At 36.9% G+C, this 23,626-nt stretch overlaps 1 protein-coding gene and 1 non-coding gene across 2 annotated transcripts; both read right to left on the bottom strand.

The window, feature by feature from the left end:
• Positions 1–15,570: 15,570 nt before the first annotated feature.
• On the bottom strand, positions 15,571–16,501 carry LOC141649319 (uncharacterized). The gene is made up of 2 exons (XM_074458012.1): positions 16,416–16,501; positions 15,571–15,931 (listed from the first exon to the last, which is right to left on the bottom strand). Exons 1-2 carry the CDS (start codon positions 16,499–16,501, stop codon positions 15,571–15,573), a joined length of 447 nt encoding a protein of 148 aa, XP_074314113.1.
• A 5,565-nt stretch (positions 16,502–22,066) lies between these two features.
• Positions 22,067–22,173, bottom strand: LOC141650115 (small nucleolar RNA R71). The gene has a single exon (XR_012546173.1). It is a non-coding gene; the product is annotated as a small nucleolar RNA R71 (small nucleolar RNA).
• Between the last annotated feature and the right edge of the window lie 1,453 nt (positions 22,174–23,626).

Below are 23,626 nucleotides of genomic sequence, written 5' to 3'. Positions count from 1 at the left end.
AGTAGCTCTCGCCACGACCAGGCTTTATAAATTTGCCAGAACTCTATAAGCGGTCACTGCCCGACAAAGTGTTCCTAACAGTCTGCCTATGTGATCGACTAGTCATCTCACATGACTCTATGGCACTTGAACTTTCCATCAATCGCATCACACTCTAGTCACTTCGAGACGTCACCTCATATAAGTGACTATGGGCGAATACAATGCTAATCCGTGTTCACTTTAACGGTGTTCAATTGTCTTTACAACCCGTTAGGATGTAACAAAGTATAATAAAAGAGTTTTAAAGTAAAACTCGAACGACAAATGCGATTATCACATATGAATAGTCAATGCTTGATTACTAATTCATATTCTATAATCTAATTTGATCTTTTATGTAGTTATTCATCTCAATTTAATTGAAATGACATGACTCATCATGTTAAGCCTATGAGAAGGCTTTGGTTAGTAGGTTTTATCAACTTTTTGTACCTTACTCAACCTTACTACATACTCGTTTTCCTTTGTAATGTATACATTTGCATTACAAAACTTTCTGAGTACGTGTCGAGATCCAATCAAGACATAGGCCCTCTTAGCCTAAGAATAGCTCCCACTGTTTTCACAGTGTGCGAGACTCATCCTCTTGCACATCTCATGATTGCAAGTGTACTCAATTTCCGTTGTAAACATTTCTCATTGTTCTTTATTGCCTAGAACGATTCTAGAAAATCTACTTCTTAATTAACATTGCCACAATGGTATCTTAACCATCCTGATGTGTTTTGATTATGGTTTTGTCGGAAACCATGCGCAATCTCAATTGTCAATTGTCACTTGTGTAACACCCTTACACAAAATTGCATCATAAACACTTTGTTTTACTTCCTTAATGCTTCTGCATGCACTTAAGGGTAATCTTTATGGCTTACTTGGTAAAGATCACTTAAATTCGATTTTGAAAACAATTCATCATACTCAAAGCATGTGAAGTGTTATACATCATTTCCTTTTAATTGATTCGGCAGCGGAAGCAAATGAAATCAATCAAATATGTTCAATATAATTGAACTAGTCATGAATCTTATCAACATAAGACTTCTTACTGACGCTAACATCATGTGGATTTATGTTCATAAATCCGGACATTCAAGATGTATTATAATACTCCAAAAGTCTTAAATCATTCTCAATTATCAATATGTCATCCACATATCGGACTAATTAAAATTTCCGTAACTCCCACTAAACTCCATGTATAAACACAACTTCTCGACTTATCGAGAAATGTTTTATCACATGATCAAAATGTTGATTCCAACTCATCGATGTCCTACTTAAGACCATCTCTTAAGTTGCACATTACCTTAGGATTGCAAGAATCTATAAAACTCATGACATGTATTGAATACATTCTTTCTTTTGAAGAAGTGGGTTTTAGATTCACTTGCTATGTATTTCATAATGAAACACAATCCCTAAGAAGATCCAAATAGACTTAAGCATTTCAACTAGCGCAAAACACTTTGCCACCAACCAAGCTTTGAAATCTCTCTTTATTAGTGCAAAACCCTTTGTCACTAATCAAGCCTTTTATTTCGGATTCTCATGGCTCTGAGCCTTGTATTGGGTTGTGACTTAAACACTCTTATGTAAGTCATTTGTTGATTACTTTCCAGAAGTAATCAACTTGAATCAAACAATTTCTTTTGTAAGTTATAAGCTCTTTACTTTCTTAAAAGTAGCATGAATTCATCATTTTCAACAAGTGACGAATTTAACCTCCTAGGTTTTAAAGAAACAATGTCTTACACAAAACGTCTCATGTAGCCAAGAAAGACCAGTTTCTTGCGACATAACATTCTCTGTGGCATTCTTTGTGGCTCTTGAATAATTTCTCCCACTCTGTCTTCTAAAAATAAACTTGTATTTTAGCAAGACAGCTTCACGAGCCGCAAACCCGTCGTACTCGTGATAATTGAAAGTGAAAAATGAGCATTTGTTTCTTGTGAAAACTTACAAACATGGTCCCTTACCATATCATATTTCATATGATTCGTTTTAGTTTTAGTGGAAAAATAATTTAGACAAAATGATAAAATCCCCAAAAGAATCAAGTAACTCAATGTAACTTGATTGAAATCCAAACCATATCGAATAGCGTTTGATTTCTTATCTAATCACACATTATTCCATAATGCGTGCTAAGAGAGATTAACTTGTGATACTATATCACATTTTCTTTGGCTTATATCAAAGTCTTCACTTTGATAATCCCATCACGACTAAATCGTGATTCCTTGAACTCTTTGAATTCTTCAAAGATTTCTCTATTTACCTTATTAAGTGAACATATCAGCGTCAACTTAAATCGTTGGTAAAAGAAAATGATCAACCTATTTTGGATCGATGATTTACAACCTCGATCTCCTTTTCAACCAAAAGGCACGAGACATCTTGCTTTGAATAGAAGATACGCATATACCACTAACAATCTAATGGTTTCAAGAGTACTCGATAACTCTTTGCGTTCATCATTCCAAAATTTTTAAGGTTTAATCTTGGGTTACCAATTTAAGTCTTGCATCATCTTCATGATATATCATTCTAGTTTGGTTTAGAATATTATCACCTTGATAATTGGCTAGCCATACATCAAATCGTGGTGTATAGGGTCACAAAAGTGAAACCTCTTTTGTATCTTAACAAGTTTGTATTCTTATTTAGAGTTTATGTACTTAATAGTCACAATTAAGTACAACTCCAAACCCGAAAACTAGATTTAGTACACAATGACTCTATCTCTTGACTTCGTCGTTGCTAGTCGTCATATTCTAATCATCCTATGTATCAAACATAATGATGAAAACCTCCACTGGTTCCTAATAATGACGAAGTGGTACTAGCAAAATTTATGTTTAATCAAATAAACATTTAAAGAAGAAGGTCCCATTAGATGTCCCACAACTAACTTGTTGATTCTTCAATAATTTGGGGTAGTTTCCTTTCTCGTGTCCAACATTTAAGACAATGGAAACTTTATCGGTCGGGATTGATAGTTTTAGTATCGTCATTCTCAACAACTTTACCTTTAACATTACCTTGTATCAATTCCATTATAATCTTTACTTCTTGAACCTCGTCCTCATCTTAACGATTTAAGAGAATGCTCCCACTCATTTCAATGAGTCTTTGCTTTGAGAAGCAAAATTGAATTTATGAAGATTTATCTTCATTTGTTCGTTTTAGTCTTAAAACTTTCATTGAAGTGGTTGCGTTTATTTTGGTCAATTACGAATTCTTGACAAAACTAATTACCAAAATAATTTATCGCTTCAAGGTACTTAATTCAATTAAGTATATGAAAAACAATCCATTGTAAGTAGATGTGTTAGTCAAGAATCAAAAACCTGTTTGATAATGAATAACTTTAATCTATACTCTTTACAAGAGATCCTTAGCAATGGTTCATTTGAGGTTTTAGAAGCAAATTCATATTTGTCTTTAGTTACGATATTTTAATGGAGATTTGAATCAAAAATCGAAATGATATCGTATATGAATTGTGGTAAAGAAATAGAACAATATGATAACGGGATAGTGGAAAACTTAACATTTATCGTTTTATTAATACTTGTAAATAACAAGTAATGCATTTACATAGTGACCTCTACCCAACTATGATAAATGATTCCAAGATTCAAATTCATATCGAATTAGGCACGGTATGGCCGATGAAACCTTTATCAATATAACTCGGTGGATTAACGTTTTAATCGATTCTACTTTTAGAACTCTTGGTCGATAAAATTACTCTAATAATTATCTATAGCCCGGAACACATGCAACTACGGTCGCGAATACTTCCGTTGAGCTCAATCCAAATTTCGAATAAATGTGTCCATGATCCAAATCCACATCAACTTGGGCACGGTATGGCCGATGAAACCCTCATTAACATGAACTCGGTGGATTAACACTCATCACCCACTTCCCCTACGTAACAAGGTTTGTACCCCGGTAGGGCCGAGTGCACTCCCTCGCGAAATAGGTTTTCATGGTTTCTACTATTTGGTAAGGCTATGTCTCAATTAATTCTTTTAGCGAGAGGTCATGTCAATTTATTATCTATCACGTTTTAAGTGAACTAAAGCGGTGAACTACGATAATTCTAATTGACACGGTCGATAAACTCGATAAAATAAGGATGCATGTTTTAGTTATGGCGATTTAGCGATGCATGTGACATAAAATAAAATGAAAGCATAAAGATAAATAAATCCTAGTATGGCCTTTCCTAAAATAAAAAAACTATTTAACTATTACATATTCGGAAACCAACTCCATTGGTCCCTTGAACTTCGGTTGTGGCACGCATCTCGAGGTAACACCGTCTTTATGTATCGCCATTCTTGAAGAAATCCGTCTTTGGAAACTCCGGAATGAATAAAATTACATAATAAATTACATAATTTCCTATTATACATTTGTAACTAAAATAAAAATAAATCTATTAAATTACAAAACAGTGATACGAGATCACAATAAAATTACAACCGAATCGATATTCCCATACATTTCGGGAAATACCAATTAAAAAAAAAACTAAGGCCATACTAAGTAAAATTACATAATTCAAAATTACATAAATTAAAATTATGACAATCATAAAGAAAAATGCAGCATTATATTATGTATGAACATGCTCAAATTTATGCTAAATCGCCTTTAATTAGCCAATATCGTATATTACTCGGTTTTTACGGATTTGCGTGATTTCAACATTTTATAATCACAAAAATTACATAAATTCATATTTATGCATAAGTTAATTACCCTAACCTCTTAGGACTCAAAATTTAGTCTTCACTAATAACTTGACCATAATTAACTCATATTTATAAAATTGTTCATTAAAGGACTTAAAATTACAAAAATAAGCTATAAACTTCAAATAAATCACAAAATTTCAAATAAATTCAAAATTTGAAATTTAAACTCATGACCATTCTGGAAAATTACCATGACACTCATAATGTTCAAAATCTTAGGTTAAAAAATTTCGAAAATTTTCCGGAAAAACAATGTTGCGGTTTATCGGTTTTAATCAAAAAATAATCATAAAAACATGGAAAAATTATATTCATTAACTTTTCAATTTTAGATCTGAAAATGATAATAAAAAGCAACATTAGACGTTTTTCCTAAGTCATAGATTATGTTTTATTAATTTTTCACTAATAATGTCACTATTTATGCTATTTTTCTTCAAAAATCCATAAATCATGCAAAAAGACTTCTTTAAAGCCAATTATTTTACACACATCTTGTAAAATTGCATGTGAGAACATATTAAATTTCTATGACCAGATTCGAAATTTATCTCATATTAACCTATTTTTTCACCTAAATCCGAATTTAATAATGAAAAATCCATTTTTCGAGCATAACAAGTCCAAAAATTATGAAAATTTACAGGTTATCTCAAAATAATATATGTGACAACATATCCAAAAATCACCTGAAAATTCGAAGTATAGCAAATTTTAGACCGAAAATGACATTTTTACTCATAAAATCATATTTAAATGTCATTATTGTAAAATATGAACAATAAAAATCCGTAAATTTAACCAAAATATCCTAAAACATTTTAGGACCAGAAATATTAACATGCATGGATTAATTTCGTGATATATCATAATAACACAAAATATACAAGTTTTATATGTTATTCTTTATAACTCGGAAAAACTTTTAACCGATTTGCATGCAAACAACCATGGCTCTGATACCAATTGTTGGAAAAGTAGATCTATATATACTAACATACTCATATATGTTATAATTTAATTTGTCATAAAATTAAAGATTGATCTTATGCATGCAAACTTTAAAACAAAATAAGGAAGAAGCATTATTCTTACATATGGATTTTCGGTTTATGGGCACAAGAGAGATCACCTTTCTCTCTTGTTCTTGAGCTTTCCAATAATGGATGAACATACAAAAATCCCAAAGTAGAGATTCTCCAATTAGTAGCACCCAAGACAATCCCTTAATCCCACAAACTAACATGTACTAGATGTTTATATTGTGGTTTACCTTAAATTTGATTACTAATACTCATATATTACTTTGATAATTTTAGTAATCTTTTGAACAAATTTGGATTAAAATCTCATCTTTTTGATGAAGATTAAAGAGAGAGAAGAGAGAAAAGCATGAACCTTTTTGCATGTTTTGTAAGAATGAATTATCATCATATGAATGTGTGTGTAAGGAAAATAAAATAACCAACAACCCATAATGGAGAGGGAGTGTCACGGTTGGAAGAGCCTAAATTGGCATCATTTCTTTTCCTTTTACTCTTCTCAAAATAGTAGGTGTGTAAGATGTGTAAGACTAGTTGTGGGTAGGCATCATTATGTTTATTTTATCAAATAAAATAAAACAACCAAAACCCACTAACACACCCTCCATTTTCGGTCCATGTCTTAAAATGGACTACCATTTTATTTTGTCAATTTGTCAATTGTCACACAAAATGTCACATGTAGTATGATACATGTTACTAATTAATTAAATGCATATTTATCACATAAATATCATTTTATAAATTAATTAAATTATATTCAACAAATTGATTAGTGATACTTGATCACGTAAATAAAATGGGTCATATAATTATAATTCACAATGTCTTGTAATTATAATCAACCATTCATTCTTATCTTTATTGTTTCTCAAACAATAAACAATTTTAGTAATAAAGCATTTTATTACTAAAATAAATCTTATTTAATCCCATTACAATAAGATATCAATATTCTCTCTCACAAATCGAATTGTTCAATTTTAAGGAATTAATTAATCTGTATCGGTATACAACTAATTAACCTTTTTAATTAAGGGAATCGTCCTTTAGGTGTGACCTCAAGGGATCAACTGATCACCACCGTCGCACGACAGTAATGTCAAACTCTAGCCAGCCAATCATTACCGATATGTGTGGACCAGTTGACTATATATATGTAATGTATCATCCCTTCCGTATTCTTGAAATGAGATTTAATAATGATATTTAAATCATGTGATCGCACTATTGTTGAGGACACATTTCCCAACAGGTATGTCTCTTCATGGGCATGGAATAAATTCCCAATCCCCAAACAGTCAAAGAACATTTCGGGTTGGTACCTTATACCTAGGATTTCTAACACCCTATTGTGAATAAATTGAGTCGGTTCGTAATGCTTACCTAGCAACTTGACGAACTTAGTGCGGTGGTCATCGGATGTGAAGAGTACCTCCGGAAAGTACTCAAGTTGCTCCACCACTCCTCTTATCACGGGATGGAAGTTTCTTGGCGGCATCCTTTCTTGAGGGGATGAAGAAGATGAGCCCTTGCGTTTCTTCGTAGCGGCTTCAACGAGCTTCTTGGGTTTTCCCTTGAGATTCATCATTTTTTATTTGGGAAAGTAAGGGTTTGGTTCGTTTTTGTTGTGAAGGGAGTGTTTGGAGATGAAGATGAGTGGATTAGGTTTAGGTAATATGAGGAAGTGAGGGATGGTGGAGGTGTTTTTATAGAAAAGTGGGGTGGGACGAGCGGCTGAGGGTCGGGCTTGGGCGGATTAGTCGAGGTAAGTGCAGGAATCCTAGCGTCTTTATGGTCGGGACGAGCGTCTTCCTGCAGGTGGTCTGAGCGTCTTAGCAAAAATCCGCTCAGATTTCATTCCAGGGATTCTGCCTCAGCTGGGGTGGACAAAAGACGAGCGTACCGAGCCTGGGATGAGCGGCTGAACTCAGACGAGCGTCTTCTTCAGAATCCGCTCGGATTCTAGCCGAGTGCGAAACTTTTCTTCAGGTATCCTACAGAACGAGCGTGCAACTGATAATACGGGTGTCTTTTTATGGACGAGCGTCTTGCTCCATAATCCGCTCGGATTTCAGGTCACCGCCAAACAGAACCCTGAGGAAGGCTGAGGACGAACGTCCTGCCCTCGGGACGAGCGTCCCTTGCTGCTTTTCAAACATTTCTTTCTTTACTTTGCAAGATCGTACCTTTGCGCCCTTTTGTTATTCCTCCTTATCTTTTTCTGAAATTTTGCTCAATAAAAATTTAAGAAAACTCTCTCTCACTACTCTCATGCAAGAAATTATAAATAAAAGTGCTAAAATGTACAATATTATACAAGGCAAAGGTTCAAGAAATATCTTACAAATGGTGGTTTGAGATAGGACTCCACCAAACTAGTTCACATTGTAAAATTTCTTTGTCCATAGAGCTCAAGGCTCTTAGAAGAAGATCAAAAGCTTGTGAACAAGCTCCAAATAAGCATAAGTATGGGTTGCTCCATTTGAACGTGAAATTTGGCCAAGGAAGTTTGTCATATATCCTTTCTTTCACCTTGTCCTTGGCACTAGAGCTTTCCCAATACTTCAAACCAATAAGCCCATGATTCTTGTCGACATAAGGCATGAAGTATGGTTCATACTCGTCGGGAGACTTCCACTTACCACCTTCTCCTTCAATTTCGGTGATGATGATAGCGTTTGAATTTGTCAATCCTTCAAGAGTATAAGGAGAATTCATATGGCATTGATGACGGGGTACCTTTGGAGTCAAAATTGTGAGTGCCAAATTTCCACAAGCAAGCTCATTTGCAAGTTTGTTCTTGAGCTTTTCCACCAAGTACCCTTTGTATGATGCTTCGACTTTTTGAAGAAGGTCCACCATATCATCTCCAATAATCATTGGCTCCATGGTGGGTGCTAAAAGGTATTCATGGTCAATAGGGAAGAGACATTCATCTTCCTCACGGAAGCATACCTCAAACTTCTCAAGGATAGGCTCCTCAAGCAAGGTGATATCACAAGTCCATTCTTTTCCCCTATTCCAAAGAACCTTGTAAGACATGTATTCTTCATAAGCCTCTTTTATGGTCTTGTCATCATTACTATCTTCATATGAATCATAAATGGGTGCTTCATCTAACTCTTTCTCCAACATCTCAAAGTTCACATAAAAAAACACACCCTCATACTCACAAAGGCTAAGAGTATTTGGCTTACTCAACCTCATATATTCCTCCTCAAATACCACACTTTCATACTCATAAGAGCTTAGAGAGATTGGCTCTTCCTAATTCTCATCAAAGGTAAATCCTTCAAACTCGCACTCACGATCAATGTCCAAGGAATGGTGGGGAGTGATTGTTTGGGATTCTTTCATTTGGGCAATTTGAATCTCCAACTCCTCACCTTGGGTAACAATGCCTTGAAGAACATTGTCCCTTTTTTGGCACTCCTCTAGCATTTGTTTGAAGAAATTTTGTTGATCTCCCATCATTTGGAGAATCACATTTTGAATGGGTTCATCATCTTGTTGTGGGTATGTGTGAAAGTGCTCTTATTGTGGCATTTGGAATTGATTGTAAAGTGAGTTTTGGGTAGGTGGTTGTTGTGGATAATGGATGTGGTGATTTTAGTAGGAAAAATTGGGGTAGTAGTTAGGATTTTCATTACGAGGACTTAATAGTGTAAATAAACAGAAGTTGGTTAGATGTTTTATGAATAATCACTCAGTAGGCCTTTTTGGCGTACTTGAGACTAAAATAAATGGAACTAATGTGAGTAATATTTCTCTCAATATGTTTGATGGTTGGTGTGTTACTACCAATTGTCATACGCATAAGGGAGGTAGGGTGTGGTTGCTCTGGAAACCTCATCTGTTTGATGTTTGGGTGTTGCATTATGATCCTCAATTCATTCATGCAAAGGTTCAAATCAAAGCTACTGCGAAATGTTTCTTCTTAACTATGGTATATGCTTTTAATGAAGGAACTGGAAGAATTGGGTTATGGAATTGTTTGAATAACTATGCTGCTGGCTGCACTGAACCTTGGGCTATTGTAGGTGATTTTAATACAGTGATGAATCCTGATGAAAGGCTTGGGGGTCTGACTAAGCCTGAAGATATGGAAGCTTTTGTGGATTGTATGAACAATTATGATATGGTTGATATCCAGGCTACTAGGGCCTTCTTCACTTGGACGAACAAACAAGATGATATGCATGGGAATTTTAGTAGGTTAGATCGTTTTCTTATTAATTCACACTGGACTACTATGTTTCCTGAAATGGTTGGGCATTTTCATCCAGAAGGAGTGTTAAATCATACCCCATGTGTTGTTTATAACAACAAGTTAACTGTCAAGAAAAATAGGAGCTTCAAATATTTTTCTATGTGGAGTGGGGCTGCAGATTTCTTGCCTAAAGTTCAGGAGGTTTGGGACAGAAATATCCTAGGCACCAAGATGTCTTGTATTGTGAAAAAGATTAAGGAATTGAAAGCAGTCCTTAAAGAATTGAACAAAACCTGCTATGCTGATATTGAAGTACAAACTGTGGAGGCTGAGAAAGAACTAAATACTATTCAGTTGCAGTTAAGTGGGAATCCCACTAGCTCTGATCTGGTTAAACAGGAGATTGTTGTTATGGCAAAACTTAGGAGACTTCGTAAAGATAGAGACAACTTCCTTCAGCAGAAAGCCAAGGCTCAATGGCTAGAGGAGGGGGACACAAATTCAGCTTACTTCCATGGTATTATCAGGAAAAAATGCTTAAGGAACACTGTCATCCAAATTGAAGATCAGCATGGAACTGTTTGTTCAGATAGTTGTATCATTCAGAATGCTTTCTTGGATTACTATCAAGGTTTACTTGGAAGTAAAAAGCCCACTGAGGGTGTGAGGGATGCTGTCTTGGCCTATGGTAATGTATGTAATGAGGGTCATGTTGACATATTGTCCAAGCCAGTGACTTTTGAGGAGGTGAAACAGGTGGTGTTCTCTATTCCCATTGACAAAGCCCCAGGACCTGATGGGTTTTCAAGTGGTTTCTTTCGAGATGCTTGGGGTGTGATTGGTCAGGATGTCTTTGAGGCAGTCAAGGATTTCTTTGTAACTGGTCAATTACTTAGCCAGATAAATGCAACCAATGTGTGCCTGATTCCCAAATGTGAGAGACCAACCTCTGTCAAACAATTTAGGCCCATTGCATGCTTTAATATGATATACAAGATCATTTCTAAACTCCTTTGCAACAGATTAGCTCTAGTCTTGCCAGATATTATCCATGAATGTCAGGGAGCTTTTGTTCAAGGGAGGTCCATTATTGAAAATGTCCTGATTTGTCAAGATATTGTGCATCAGTATTCCAGGAAGAATGTGTCACCTAGATGCCTATTCTAAATTGACTTGCAAAAAGCCTATGATACAGTTGAATGGGAATTTGTGGAGCAAATGCTGACTGGCCTGAAATTTCCACAACATTTTATTAATCTGATTATGGCTTGCATTCAGTCCACTTCCTTTAGAATACTTGACAAGACCTTGTGTCTCCTCTCATTTTAATAATTTTGGATATTTCAGAGGTATGAGAGGTCTGCGTCAAGGAGACCCTGTGTCTCCTCTCATTTTTACAATTTTTATGGAATACTTGACAAGACTCATTAAGTTTGCTACAGCAAGATGGCCATTTCATTATCATCCTCTGTGTAAGGGACTAAAGCTCACTCATCTTATGTTTGCGGATGATTTGTTGATGTTTTATAAAGGGAATGCTCCATCTATTCTCCTACTTTTGAGAGCTTTCACCTCCTTCTCTAAAGCTTCAGGCTTAAGCATGAATAACAGTAAGTCAGAAATTTTTTTTAATGGGATGCAGGAGGACTTATAGCATGACATCCTTGCTGTGTCTGGTTTCCAGGTAGGCAAAATGCCTTTTAAATATCTGGGAGTACCCATACAGCTAGGAAAGATGAACAAAAGGGACTGTAATTGCCTGATAGAAAAGATGGTGGCTAAAATTCGAAGTCTTGGTGCAAAGAAGTTATCATATGCAGGAAGAATTATTCTAATAAATTCAGTGCTCAACACTCTATACAATTATTGGGCTTCCATGTTCATTATTCCATAGAGTGTTATTAAGAGAGTAGAAGCCATCTGCAGGAATTTTGTATGGAGTAGCTCTTCTGATTACCACAGAGTTCCACTGGTGGGATGGGATAGAGTTACACTGCCAAAGGATGAAGGAGGCCTAGGTATTAAAAAAGCAGAGATGTGGAATACTGCCTCAGTGGGAAAATTGGTGAATTGGCTATATATCAAACCTGACAGGCTTTGGATCAAATGGGTTGCAAATGTGTATTTAAAGGGAATAAAATGGCATGATTATACCCCTGGTAACGATGCCCCCTGGACCTGGAAGAGCATTTGTAAGGTTAAAGAAGGATTAAGAGTGGTTTTCATGATAATCTTTGGATATCTTCGACCAAAGGATACTCTATGCGAAATGGATATGAATGGTTGATGGGTCAGCACCCCAAAATTGCCTGGTCTAATCTTGTATGGAATAACTGGAACATCCCTAAACATTCTGTTATTGCTTGGATGCTTATGCAAGATGGACTAAACATTAGAACCAAGCTCTATGCTTTTGGTTTGTGCCCTGATGATGCCTGCATTTTATGCGGAGATCAACCTGAGACAATTGACCACCTCTTTTCAGAGTGCAGGTTCACCAGTAAGGTTAAGGATAGTATTGCAGCTTGGTTTGGTAAGCCAATGCATGATCTTGATGCATTACTATCTGCAAACAGGAACAGATTGCAATGGAAGGCTTCTGCGTGCGTTCAAACTGCATTCTGGTATACCATTTGGTTTCAGAGAAACAATGCGAGACATCAGTTGTGTGTTCAGAGACCTGACATTATAGCACATCAACTGAAGCAGCTAATTCAGAGGAGAATTCGTAGCAAAATGTGTAATCTAGAAAGCAATGGTGCCATTGACTGTCAGGCAAGCATAGGTTTTTTGTGTTAAAATGCCTTAGCGGGGATTCGAACCCTGTCCTTGTAATTATGATTATCTTTTTTTGATATATTTTATATACTCACATTTTACCTAAAAAAAAAAAAGAAAGAACTTAATCACATAACACCGTCCCCGCCAACGGCGCCATTTTGATAGGACAAGAGTTGGTCGTCACAAATCCAATCAAAAACATTTATATTCTCAACAAACGACTAGTTGTAAGTCGAGGTCGATCCATGGGACGGTGTGCTTTGGGTTCTAAGTCTATCTATCTCAATTTATGCTAGTGTCACAATTTGTTTTGGTTTGTAGTTGTGTCTAGACTAATGCAAGCAATAAAGTAAAACAAACAATAAAAGGAAGGATGTAAATAAATGATTAAAAGTGCTAGGATATCATGGGTTCATAGGGGATTCATGGGATTTGATTATACAAACATGTTCACAAAGGTGCAAGCAATTAATGTTGTAAACGAACCGAGTTGGTTTATGTCTTACGGTTCTTAGGAAGAGTTGGGTCCCGGAGCCGAATCGATTAGATTGTACAACACTTACAAGTCGACTTACTTTCCTCCTAATCACTTCTATGCATGGTCTAACAAGACTCGAGTTGGTTTATATCTTACAAGTCAAGTTGAATAGATAAGAGATGGTTGTAAATGCAAGGATTCATAGGCTTAGGATTTCATCAAACATAACATGTGCATAGGTTGACATTACAACAAACAAGCAATCTTAATCATGGAAACATATTAAATTAAGCATGATTATTCCCCTTGTTTTTCTCCCTTAATTATCCACTAATCCTAGCTAAAGGACTACTCACTCTTTATCATGGGAAACATGTCATTAATGGTGTCAATCATTATAACAAGTATAAACATGATAAAAGCTTAAGGAAATAAACAATAAAGAGTAAAGAGTAAAGGAATTATACCAAACTTGAGATGATCTAAATAATAAAGCAAGAATAAAAGAAGAGAACTTGATTGATTGATGAAGGGTTATCAATCCTCCAATAATAACCCAATAATCTTCAATTACCCAAAAGTAATAAACTTGAACAATAATTAAGGAGAGATTAATGTGAATTTTAGTGGAAAGATTTTAGAGTAATCTATTCTAATCTACTCCTAATCTAATCTAAGAGGAATTTCTAATATGGAAGCCCCCTTGGATTATTATCAAATGGGGTATATATAGTGGTTCCTCATTAGGTTAACTAAGGCTAAATTAGTAATTAACAATTCTATGTTCTAAGTAGGGAAATGCAAGTATTTTGGAGAGATGAGCATCCTTAATGAAGACGCCTTGGTCCGCTCGTACACAAGGGTAGGACGCTTGGATTCTGGGCAGGGTAGGACGAGCGGCTGAAGCTCGGGACGCTCGGATTGTCGGGGCATAGGACGAGCGTTTTGAAGCTTTGGACGCTCGGATTGCTTTTCAGAGTGCTTCCTCTCGCATACTTCTTATTCTTGCAATATTGGTCTTTAGTTCTTGCCTGTTCGTCCACACTCGTTCAACTAAGATCGTCAATGTCCTTCCAAATAAGCTCAAGAGACAAGAATTTTCGCCTAATTGTCTCCTTTCCTACAAAACAAGCACAAGGCGATAGGAAAGCAAAATAGAAAGCATTTGACGGATAAAATGGCTATGGAAAGTTATAATAGTATGCAAAATAGGCTCAATTAGAGGAATAAAGTGCACAAATATGGGTCACATCAAAGCTCTCTCTATCCTTTTCTGGTAGAGTTGGACATAATATAATGCGTTCAAACGTCGCTCATCGAGCATGACTTGTGAATCATATATTGCTTGAACCCAATCTGCTTCAGGAACCTGGCTTTTCAGTACGATCTTTAGGGATGGTACTTTTAGCTCAACTAGTTGAACCGCTTCCATTCCATATACCAAGTAATACGTAGTTGCTCCTGTGGCTGTTCTAATTGAAGTTCAATACCCCCATAATGCGAAGGGTATCTTCTCTGGCCACTCTTTATAGTTGTCAGACATCTTCCTCAAAATGGTTGTAACTGTTTTATTAGCAGCCTCTACCGCACCATTCGTCTGTGCTCGGTATGGTAATGACTTGTGATGTTTGATTTTATACTTTTCAAGTATAACCGCGGTCTCGTCTTGGAAATGAGTTCCGCGTTCGCTGATGAACTCATGTGTTACTCCAAATCGGCAAATGATGTCATTCTGAATTAACCGTGCTACTTGCTTCGCTTTTAAAACTTTGTAAGACTTAGCCTATACACACTTCGTGAAGTAGCCAATTGTAACTAGGATAAAACAATGCCCTCCAGTTCCTGATGGTTTACTTTTCCAATGATGTCTATTCCCCAGGTTAAAAATGGTCAGGGTGACGTCATGGTGTATAACAAAGAAAGTGCCACATGCTGCACGTTCGCGAATATCTGACAATTATGACAGTGCCTAACATACTTGCAACAATTTGTTTCCATTGTTGTCCAACAATAACCAAGCCTTATGATCTTATGGACTAACATATGGGCATTATTGTGTGGCTCACATTCACAGTCATGGACTTCCTCCATAACCTTTTTAGCTGTCGGTGTATCGATGCATCGCAACAAAACACCTGGAGTCGTCTTCTTATACAATTGCCCATCATCGGTCTTGATGAATTGGGCGGATAACATTCGCAAAGCGTGCTTCCCACGCGTCTCAAGGTCGGGAGGATACTCTCATGTTTCCTTGAATTTCAAAATGGTTGTGTACGAGGGTTCGGTTTCACCTTCCTGGGCATCATCGATTGCATTCACATAGGCAGGTGACGATCTTCGTTCTACACATATTGGCATGCTGTCTATGTGGTCAGGAATGTTGATCAAGGCAGATAGCTTGGACAATGCATCTGCAAACTGATTTTCCTCTCTTGGGCGGTGAACATATCGAATACCCTCGAAGTACTTTTCCAATTCTTCGATTCTGGTTTGATATAGGGCCAAACTTTGGCTCTTAATATTCCATGACCCGCCCACTTGATTCATCACAAGGGATGACTCTCCATGTACTAAAAAATTCTTCACGCCAAAGTCTAGAGCACTGCGTAAACCAAGCAAACATGCTTTATATTCAGCGGCGTTGTTTGTGACATTGAAATCCAGCTTGATGGATGCGGGCACGTGTTCACGTGTTGGCGAGATAAGAAGTATGCCCACTCCATATCCCATATAGTTTGACGCTAAATCAAATTACAAATCCCATATGTCATTCTCGACGCGTACCACATTTTCGTCGGGAAATGACCTAGTGTCGAAGGCTTCTGTTTCTTTGATTGGATTGTCGGCGAGGAAATCGGCGACCGCTCTTCCCTTGATCACTTTCAAAGGTACATATTTGAGATCGAACTCTGAAAACATGAGGGTCCATCTCGACATTCTTCCATTTTACACTGGTTATTCAAACAAGTACTTGATCGGATCCATTTTGGAGTAGACACTCATACTGTAGCTAAGCAGGTAATGTATGTCATAATTTCTTCGTTGCCCAGAATAGGGACAAACACGTCTTTTCAAGAGGTGTGTACTTTACTTCATAGTCTAAGAACTTTTCACTGATGTAGTAAATAGCTCTTTCTTCCTTGTCGACTGTTTGGGCTAACATAGCCCCCATTGCTGTATCCGTAATAGTTAGATATAGTGATAATGGCAGCCCGACTTCTAGTGGGTGTAAAACTGGTGAAGAAGATAACACTTCCTTTATTTTATCGAATGCGGCCTGACACTAGTCATCCAACATAACATGTTCTCCGGCCTTCAGTTTCTTAAAGATCGGCTCACAAATCATTGTCAACTTCACGACGAAACGTCTTATATATTGAACTCTTCCTAGGAAACCTCGAATATCTTTCTCGATCTGGGGATGTGGCATTTCCATAATGGCTTTTATCTTTGATGGGTCTACTTCGATGCCACGGTGACTAACGATATGACCCAACCGTTTGCCAGAAGTGACCCCGAAAGCACACTTTTATGGATTCAGTCTCATGTTGTACTTTCGCAATCTTTGAAAGAATTTCAGTAGCGCCCCGAGATGGCCACTACCTTCTTTTGAATGAACTATCATGTCATCGACATAGACTTCAACTTCTTTGTGCATCATGTCATATAGCAACGTTGTTGCGGTTCTCTGGTACGTTGACCCGACATTTGTCAAACCGATAAGCTTTACTGTGTAACAATAGATTCCTCATTGAGACGTAAATGTTGTCTTATTCATGTCTTCCTCGGCCATATTAATCAGATTGTATCTGGAATATCCATCCATGAAATAAAGTAATGCATGATTTGCGGTATTGTCAACCAAGATATCGATGTGAGGTAATGGAAAGTCGTCCTTCGGACTAGCTTTGTTCAGACCCCGAAAGTCCACGCACACGCGAACCTTACCATCCTTTTTTGGTACAGGCAGTACATTGGCGACCCAATCCGAATATTCTGACACCTTGACGAACCCGGCTTTGAGCTGTTTATCAATTTCTTCTTTAACCTTTAAAGACCACTCCGAACGTATTCTGCGTAGCTTCTGCTTTACTGGTTTGAACCCTGGATTGATCGGAATCCTGTGTTCTACAATTTCCCTATCGATTCCCGGCATGTCTTCGTAAGACCATGTGAAAACATCTTTGAACTCAATCAGCAGGTCAATGAACCCTTGTCTCTTTACGAGATCTTAGGTAGTTCCTATCTTAAGTTTCTGTGGTTCTAAGGTGGTTCCCACATTGATAGTTTGTGTATCTTCGATCACCGAGTTTCTTTGGTCATATTCTTTTAACCCTCTTACCAACTGTGGAGGTGGTTCTACCTCCTCTTCTTCTTCTTCAACCTGTTCGCCTTCGGCCTCATTCTCAATGTCATTACTAAAACAATAATTTTCAAAAATTGAATTGCAATGTAAATACAACAAGTCGTAAGCAAACTGGTTTATCTTATTATTATTATTTTGAAATTGCGCGAAATGCACTAACATTTGAGCCAACTGATCAGAGGTCAGTGGCGAGACAACAGAGATACCCGAGACAGGGCCCGAGATACTAGAATTAGAAAGGGGTGCATTAAAAGGAAAGACTTGGGAGGGTGGCTTCGACACGTAACTGCTTAGACTCAAACTTAGGACTCTTATCAGACTCGGACTCAGACTCAGACTCGGAACCATCATCCAACTTGAACATTTCTCCTTCTCACGTAGTCAACTTGAAGAGGAGACCTCTATTATCGGTCCATTTAACAGTTTTCCTCCATCCAGAAATACTCCTCTTAGGATAAACATCAATGATGAGGGTAGATGGATCAAACTTGTAGCTTCGAAGGATCATGCTAACCAAGTCTTCACTCGGTGTTACCCTCTTTCTTTCTTCTCCGAAAAGGAGAGCCAATTCCCTCCCATTTTCGATAGGGGTCGAATCGTTCTTTTCTGGTATTACGGCTAGTACGTCTTCAGGCATGTAATAACAGTCTTGGAATATTTCAATTCCACGAACCATCCTTTTATTCTTCCAGTCGTAAATGGGTTCTTGAAAGTCCAAACATGGTTCATCTTTTCCGGCCCTGACGAAATACCCATTTAGCATCAATAGGTATGGGGCTCCATTTCGATTTCTCGGTCTTCGACCGATTTCTTCTTCTTTGTCAAAAGATCTTTTTCAATGAGCTCATATCCAAGCCAAAATGTTGTTCCTTTTGGGAATGCCGGTTTTAGCACAAACGTGTCCTTCCTTCGAGGGTACATACAAAAACCGAAGTATTTTCCTGTTTTGAGGATTGTCTCGCAAACGTGGCTTCCCGTGTATAGGTCTATATTTCCTATCTCGGGGTTGGATTCGATCATCCTTATGACTTCAAAACCATAAGTATCATTAGCGATTTTGAAACTTACTTCAGAGGTGACATCCCCTCCAGCCACCACGATGGGTGTGCGTCAGTGGTGATGGTTCCATCCTCGAAAGGGATCTTGAACTTTCGGTGTATAGTGGAGGACACGTCCCTTAGTACATGGATCCATTGCCTTCCCAATAAAAGATAAAATTATGAGGCTACATCGATAACTTGGAAGCCCACCTTCCTTTCAATGGATCCTGTTTAAATTACCAAGTCGATGATTCCGGATACCCGGGTTGTCCCGTCGAATGCCTGAATTGTTTGGGTAGTTGAGATGAAATCTTTCTTGTCTAGGCCCAAGACGTGGGCATATCTTAATGGTAGGATATTGACTACCGACCCGTCATCGACAAGGGTCATTAGGATGTGTTTTTGGAGGCATGCCACTGCAATATACAAGACCAAACAGTACTTTGGCCGAAATGGAGGTAAGTCTTCATCTGAAAAGGTCACGGCATTAGTGAGCCCTGGTTGACTTTGAGCGACGTAGGTGACCATATTATCCGGAGTAGTACTTGGGGATACGATCATGTTCATTAGCGCTTGCGGCAAGGCTTGACGGTGTTCAAATGTGATGTGACTCATATTTGAGCACATTTAGTCCCCGAATTAACCTCGTTCCCATGCTTTCTAGCATATATAAGGGTTATTTCTTATCTTGAGTTTCCCATTTTGCATATTCTATGAGGTTTTGTGTCCTTGGTAGGAGAGGATTGTTAGCCTTGCATTTATGGAACAAAATGGAGCTAAATGGATCGCATCTAATGACCAAGCATCGAAGAGGAGACCGACACTAGAAGCCTAAGCAAATAAATGAAGTGAAATGGGCAGTGATGAAAGATCCGTGCATTCCCAAGGCAATCCTCACGGATTGTTACGAAGCCAAGAATAAGAGAAAACTCTGTCCAAGGACCCGAGCGTCTTGAGCTCAGGAGGAGCGTCCCAGAGCCAGGATCCGAGAGTCTTGATGCCACCCCGGGTGGATCTTCTTACAGGACCAACCGTGCTTCAGGCTAGGACGCGCGGATTTCCTTGGGAGTTGATGCATGATCCGCGCATGTCCCTCGGGAGTAGCAAAATTATCAAGCTTCTTTTAGGGTCTTAATGGTCATTTATGCCCTTAGTAACCATAATCCATGTACTTAATTTTAATATAAATACCCTATTGTACTACCTATACTATCATCTTATTATCATCTTACAATAATCATTCTCTTAATTTAGTCTTAATCAAAGTTGTAATACACATTTCAATATTAACCACATCTTAATCTTTCCTTAATATCTTAATTGTTCTTAGTTTTAGTTGGATAATTAGAAGATTATTTGGTTTTATTGGAGGATTGACAACCTTCCGTCAATCATCAAGTTTACTTCTATTATTCTTTGCTTTAATATTTGGATCATCTCAAATAGGTATAATCTCTTTTACCCTTGTTTAATTATTCCTAATCACATCATTTGTTCATCATGTTTTGCATTGTTAGTATGATTGACAACGTTATTAGCATGCTAAACTTGATCATAAGTGAGTAGTCCTTTAGCTAGGGTTAATGGGAAATTAGGGGAAACAATCATGAGAATTGATCTATGCTTAATCTAATATGTTCTCATAATTAATTGCTTGCTTATTGTGATTTAAACCTATGCACATGTTATGTTTGATGAAATGCTAGACTATGAAACCTTGCATTTTTTACCCATCTTTTATCCTTTCAATGAGGCTAGTAAGACATAAACCAACTCGAGCCTTGTTAGACCATGCATAGAGTTGAATAGGAAGAGACTAAGTCGACTTGTAGGTGTTGTAAAGTCTTGATCGACTCGGCTCCGGGACCTAAATCTTCCTAGGGATTGTATGATATACACTAACTCGATCCCATCACAACAATAAGTGCTTGCTTCTAATTGAGAACATGTTTGTATGATCTATTTCCACGAATCCCCTATGAACCCATGACACCCTAGTACCTTTAATCAATTGTTTACAAACCCCATTAATTGCTTACTTTGATTTCATAAATTTACATTCATCTTGTTGATTAGATTAGACCACATCTCATCTCAACCCAATTTGTGAGACCCTCAGACATAACTACTTGCAATTGAAATCTTAAATCGATACCCATCCCTTGGGGTCCGACCTTTAATTATCACTCTACTAAGAGTAATTTGTGAAGATATTAATATTGTTTTTGTTAGGTAGCAATAACGACTAAGTACATCAAACTTAATCTCACGGACACCAAAAATGTCGCCGTTGCCTGGGACGATGTTCAATTGATTTGATTTTCGTTAATTGTTTTTAGTTGTGTTTTTCTTTACCTTGGGGAAGTCAATCTCCTCAAGGTTCTTCTAATTGTTTTGTAGTTGTTTGATATTTTGCATGACTAAGAGATCACAAGATAATTAATTACGTATTGATTTCGAGATTGAGAGGACCTTAACCAACAATAGAAGAGTTGCTAGAGGTACTTCAAGATTTGTAGGTATTGGAGAGATAGTGGACATTCAACCAAATAACATTGTGTTTGTCAACCCTTTTGCAAGAGAAGGAGAGGATAACCCAATTCCAAACCAACCACAAAATCAACCCACAATGCCTAAATTTTCATTTCATTCTATACCAATTGTTTTTAGTTGTGTCTTTCTTTACCTTGGGGAAGTCAATCTCCTCAGGTTGTTCTAATTGTTTTGTAGTTGTTTGATATTTTGCATGACTAAGAGATCACAAGATAATTTATTACCTATTGATTTCGAGATTGAAAGGACCTTAACCAACAATAGAAGAGTTGCTAGAGGTACTTCAAGGGTTGTAGGTATTGGAGAGATAGTGGACATTCAACCAAATAACATTGTGTTTATCAACCCTTTTGCAAGAGAAGGAGAGGATAACCCAATTCCAAACCAACCACAAAATCAACCCACAATGCCTAAATTTTCATCTCATTCCATACCAACCGAGGAGAACCTACCAAACAGTACTCCTACACCACCACATTTAACCGGTAATTTCATTTCCAAATCCGCATTCATACAATTAGTTAAGAGAATTCAATTTGGAGGGATGCCTAGTGAAGATCCTCATTTACATATGGAGACTTTTTGCGACTATTGTGATGCAATTTCTCAAACCGGAGTTACTCAAGACCAAATCCGATGGGTATTGTTTCCTTTTTCTTTAATCGGTACCACAAAGCAATGGTTGAAGAGCCTTGACAAGGGTACCCTTGGTATTGATTCATGGAAGAAGTTAGCACTTGCCTTCTACAAGAAATTCTATCCTCCAGAGAAGACCAATATGTTGAGAGCCCAAATCACCGGGTTCAAGCAAAGAGATGAGGAATCATTATATGAAGCATGGGAGAGATTTAAGGATACTTGTCGTTCTTGTCCACACCATGGGCTTAGTGAGTGGTTCCTTGTTCAACAATTTTGGAACGGCTTATATGAAGACTCTGTTGGAGTATGTGTCCTCAACTATAGTGCGATCACATGTTTAAATCTCATATTAAGAATATGTAAGGGATGATTCATTTATATAGTCAACTGATCAACATTTATCAGTAATGATCAGCTAACTAGAGTTAGACATTGCTGTCGTTTAACGGTGGTGATTAGTTGATCCGTTAAGGTCACACCTAAAGGATGATGCCCTTATCAGTAAAGTTAATTAATTGTATATCGATACAAGTTAATTAACTCCTTAAATAAGAATAATTTATATTTATAAGAGAAAATATGTATCTTATTGTAAAGTGATTAAATAAGATTCAATTTAGTGGATTAATATATTAATTCACTAAATAATGTTGAGGTTTTCTAAATATTTCAAGGTATAGGTAATTAGTTATTTACATTTGCAAGAGGTTATAAATTTAAATAACTAGCTATTATGGGACCCATTACATGATGATATAATGATAAAATATTACTCAATAAGTTGAGTGAATATATGTTTATTAATTTTTCATATAATTGTTGTATGATCAAATTAATATTTAATTATGTATGTAGGATAATTAAACATAAGACTTATAAGCATTTGTTGGACAAATATTATAAGATAAAAATGATAAAAGTGGTGAATCCTCCGGGTCAATGGAGGTGGATGATGAAGAACATGATGAAGAAATTGATGGTGAAAGTGATGATGATGGCGGCGACGAGGCCGGTTATGATGATGTTGTAATGAGCGACAATTGAGGGTTGACAAGGCTTATTGGAGGATACCACAAGTGCGAGTTTCATTACTTGACTTCAACCTATTCCATTGTGAGTTTCCTACACCTCCTTTAGCTTTGTTTTTATCTCTTCTCTTAAATTTTAATCTTGATCATTTGTAGAGTCAGTCTTGGCTCTTGGTAGTTTGGAGTCCTAGCACCATTTAAAGGACTCCCACCTTGGTTCCATTGAGGTGTCTCATATATTGTTCCCGTTTGCAAAATCCAAAATGACAATTAGAATTCATGCATTTCATCCTTGCCTTGTGCATGAACTCCCCTATTTTCACACTAGAAATAATGCCTTGATCGGTTTGGGGAAGTTCACACACAAGGAATGCGAGTCAATTTAAATTGGCTCTCCAATTAATCGAACGCATGCATCATATAGGATAGATTAGATTGCATCACTTGTATATATATCATATAGTTTGTATACTAGTTTAGAAATCTTGCATTTTCATATAGATTACATTGCATAATTTCCTATCATATTGGCCATTGAGGACAATGCCCATACTAGTGTAGGGATGGGAAATTCTAACTAAACATTTAAAATCAAAAATGATGAAAATTGAAATTTTTTGAAAAAACTCAAAAATATGTTCTTTCATTTCATAAAAACAAAACCCATAAAA

This window comes from Silene latifolia, chromosome 3, assembly GCF_048544455.1.
Source record: "Silene latifolia isolate original U9 population chromosome 3, ASM4854445v1, whole genome shotgun sequence".
Classification (NCBI taxonomy): Eukaryota; Viridiplantae; Streptophyta; class Magnoliopsida; order Caryophyllales; family Caryophyllaceae; genus Silene; species Silene latifolia.
This window is presented reverse-complemented; position numbering and strand designations above follow the sequence as displayed.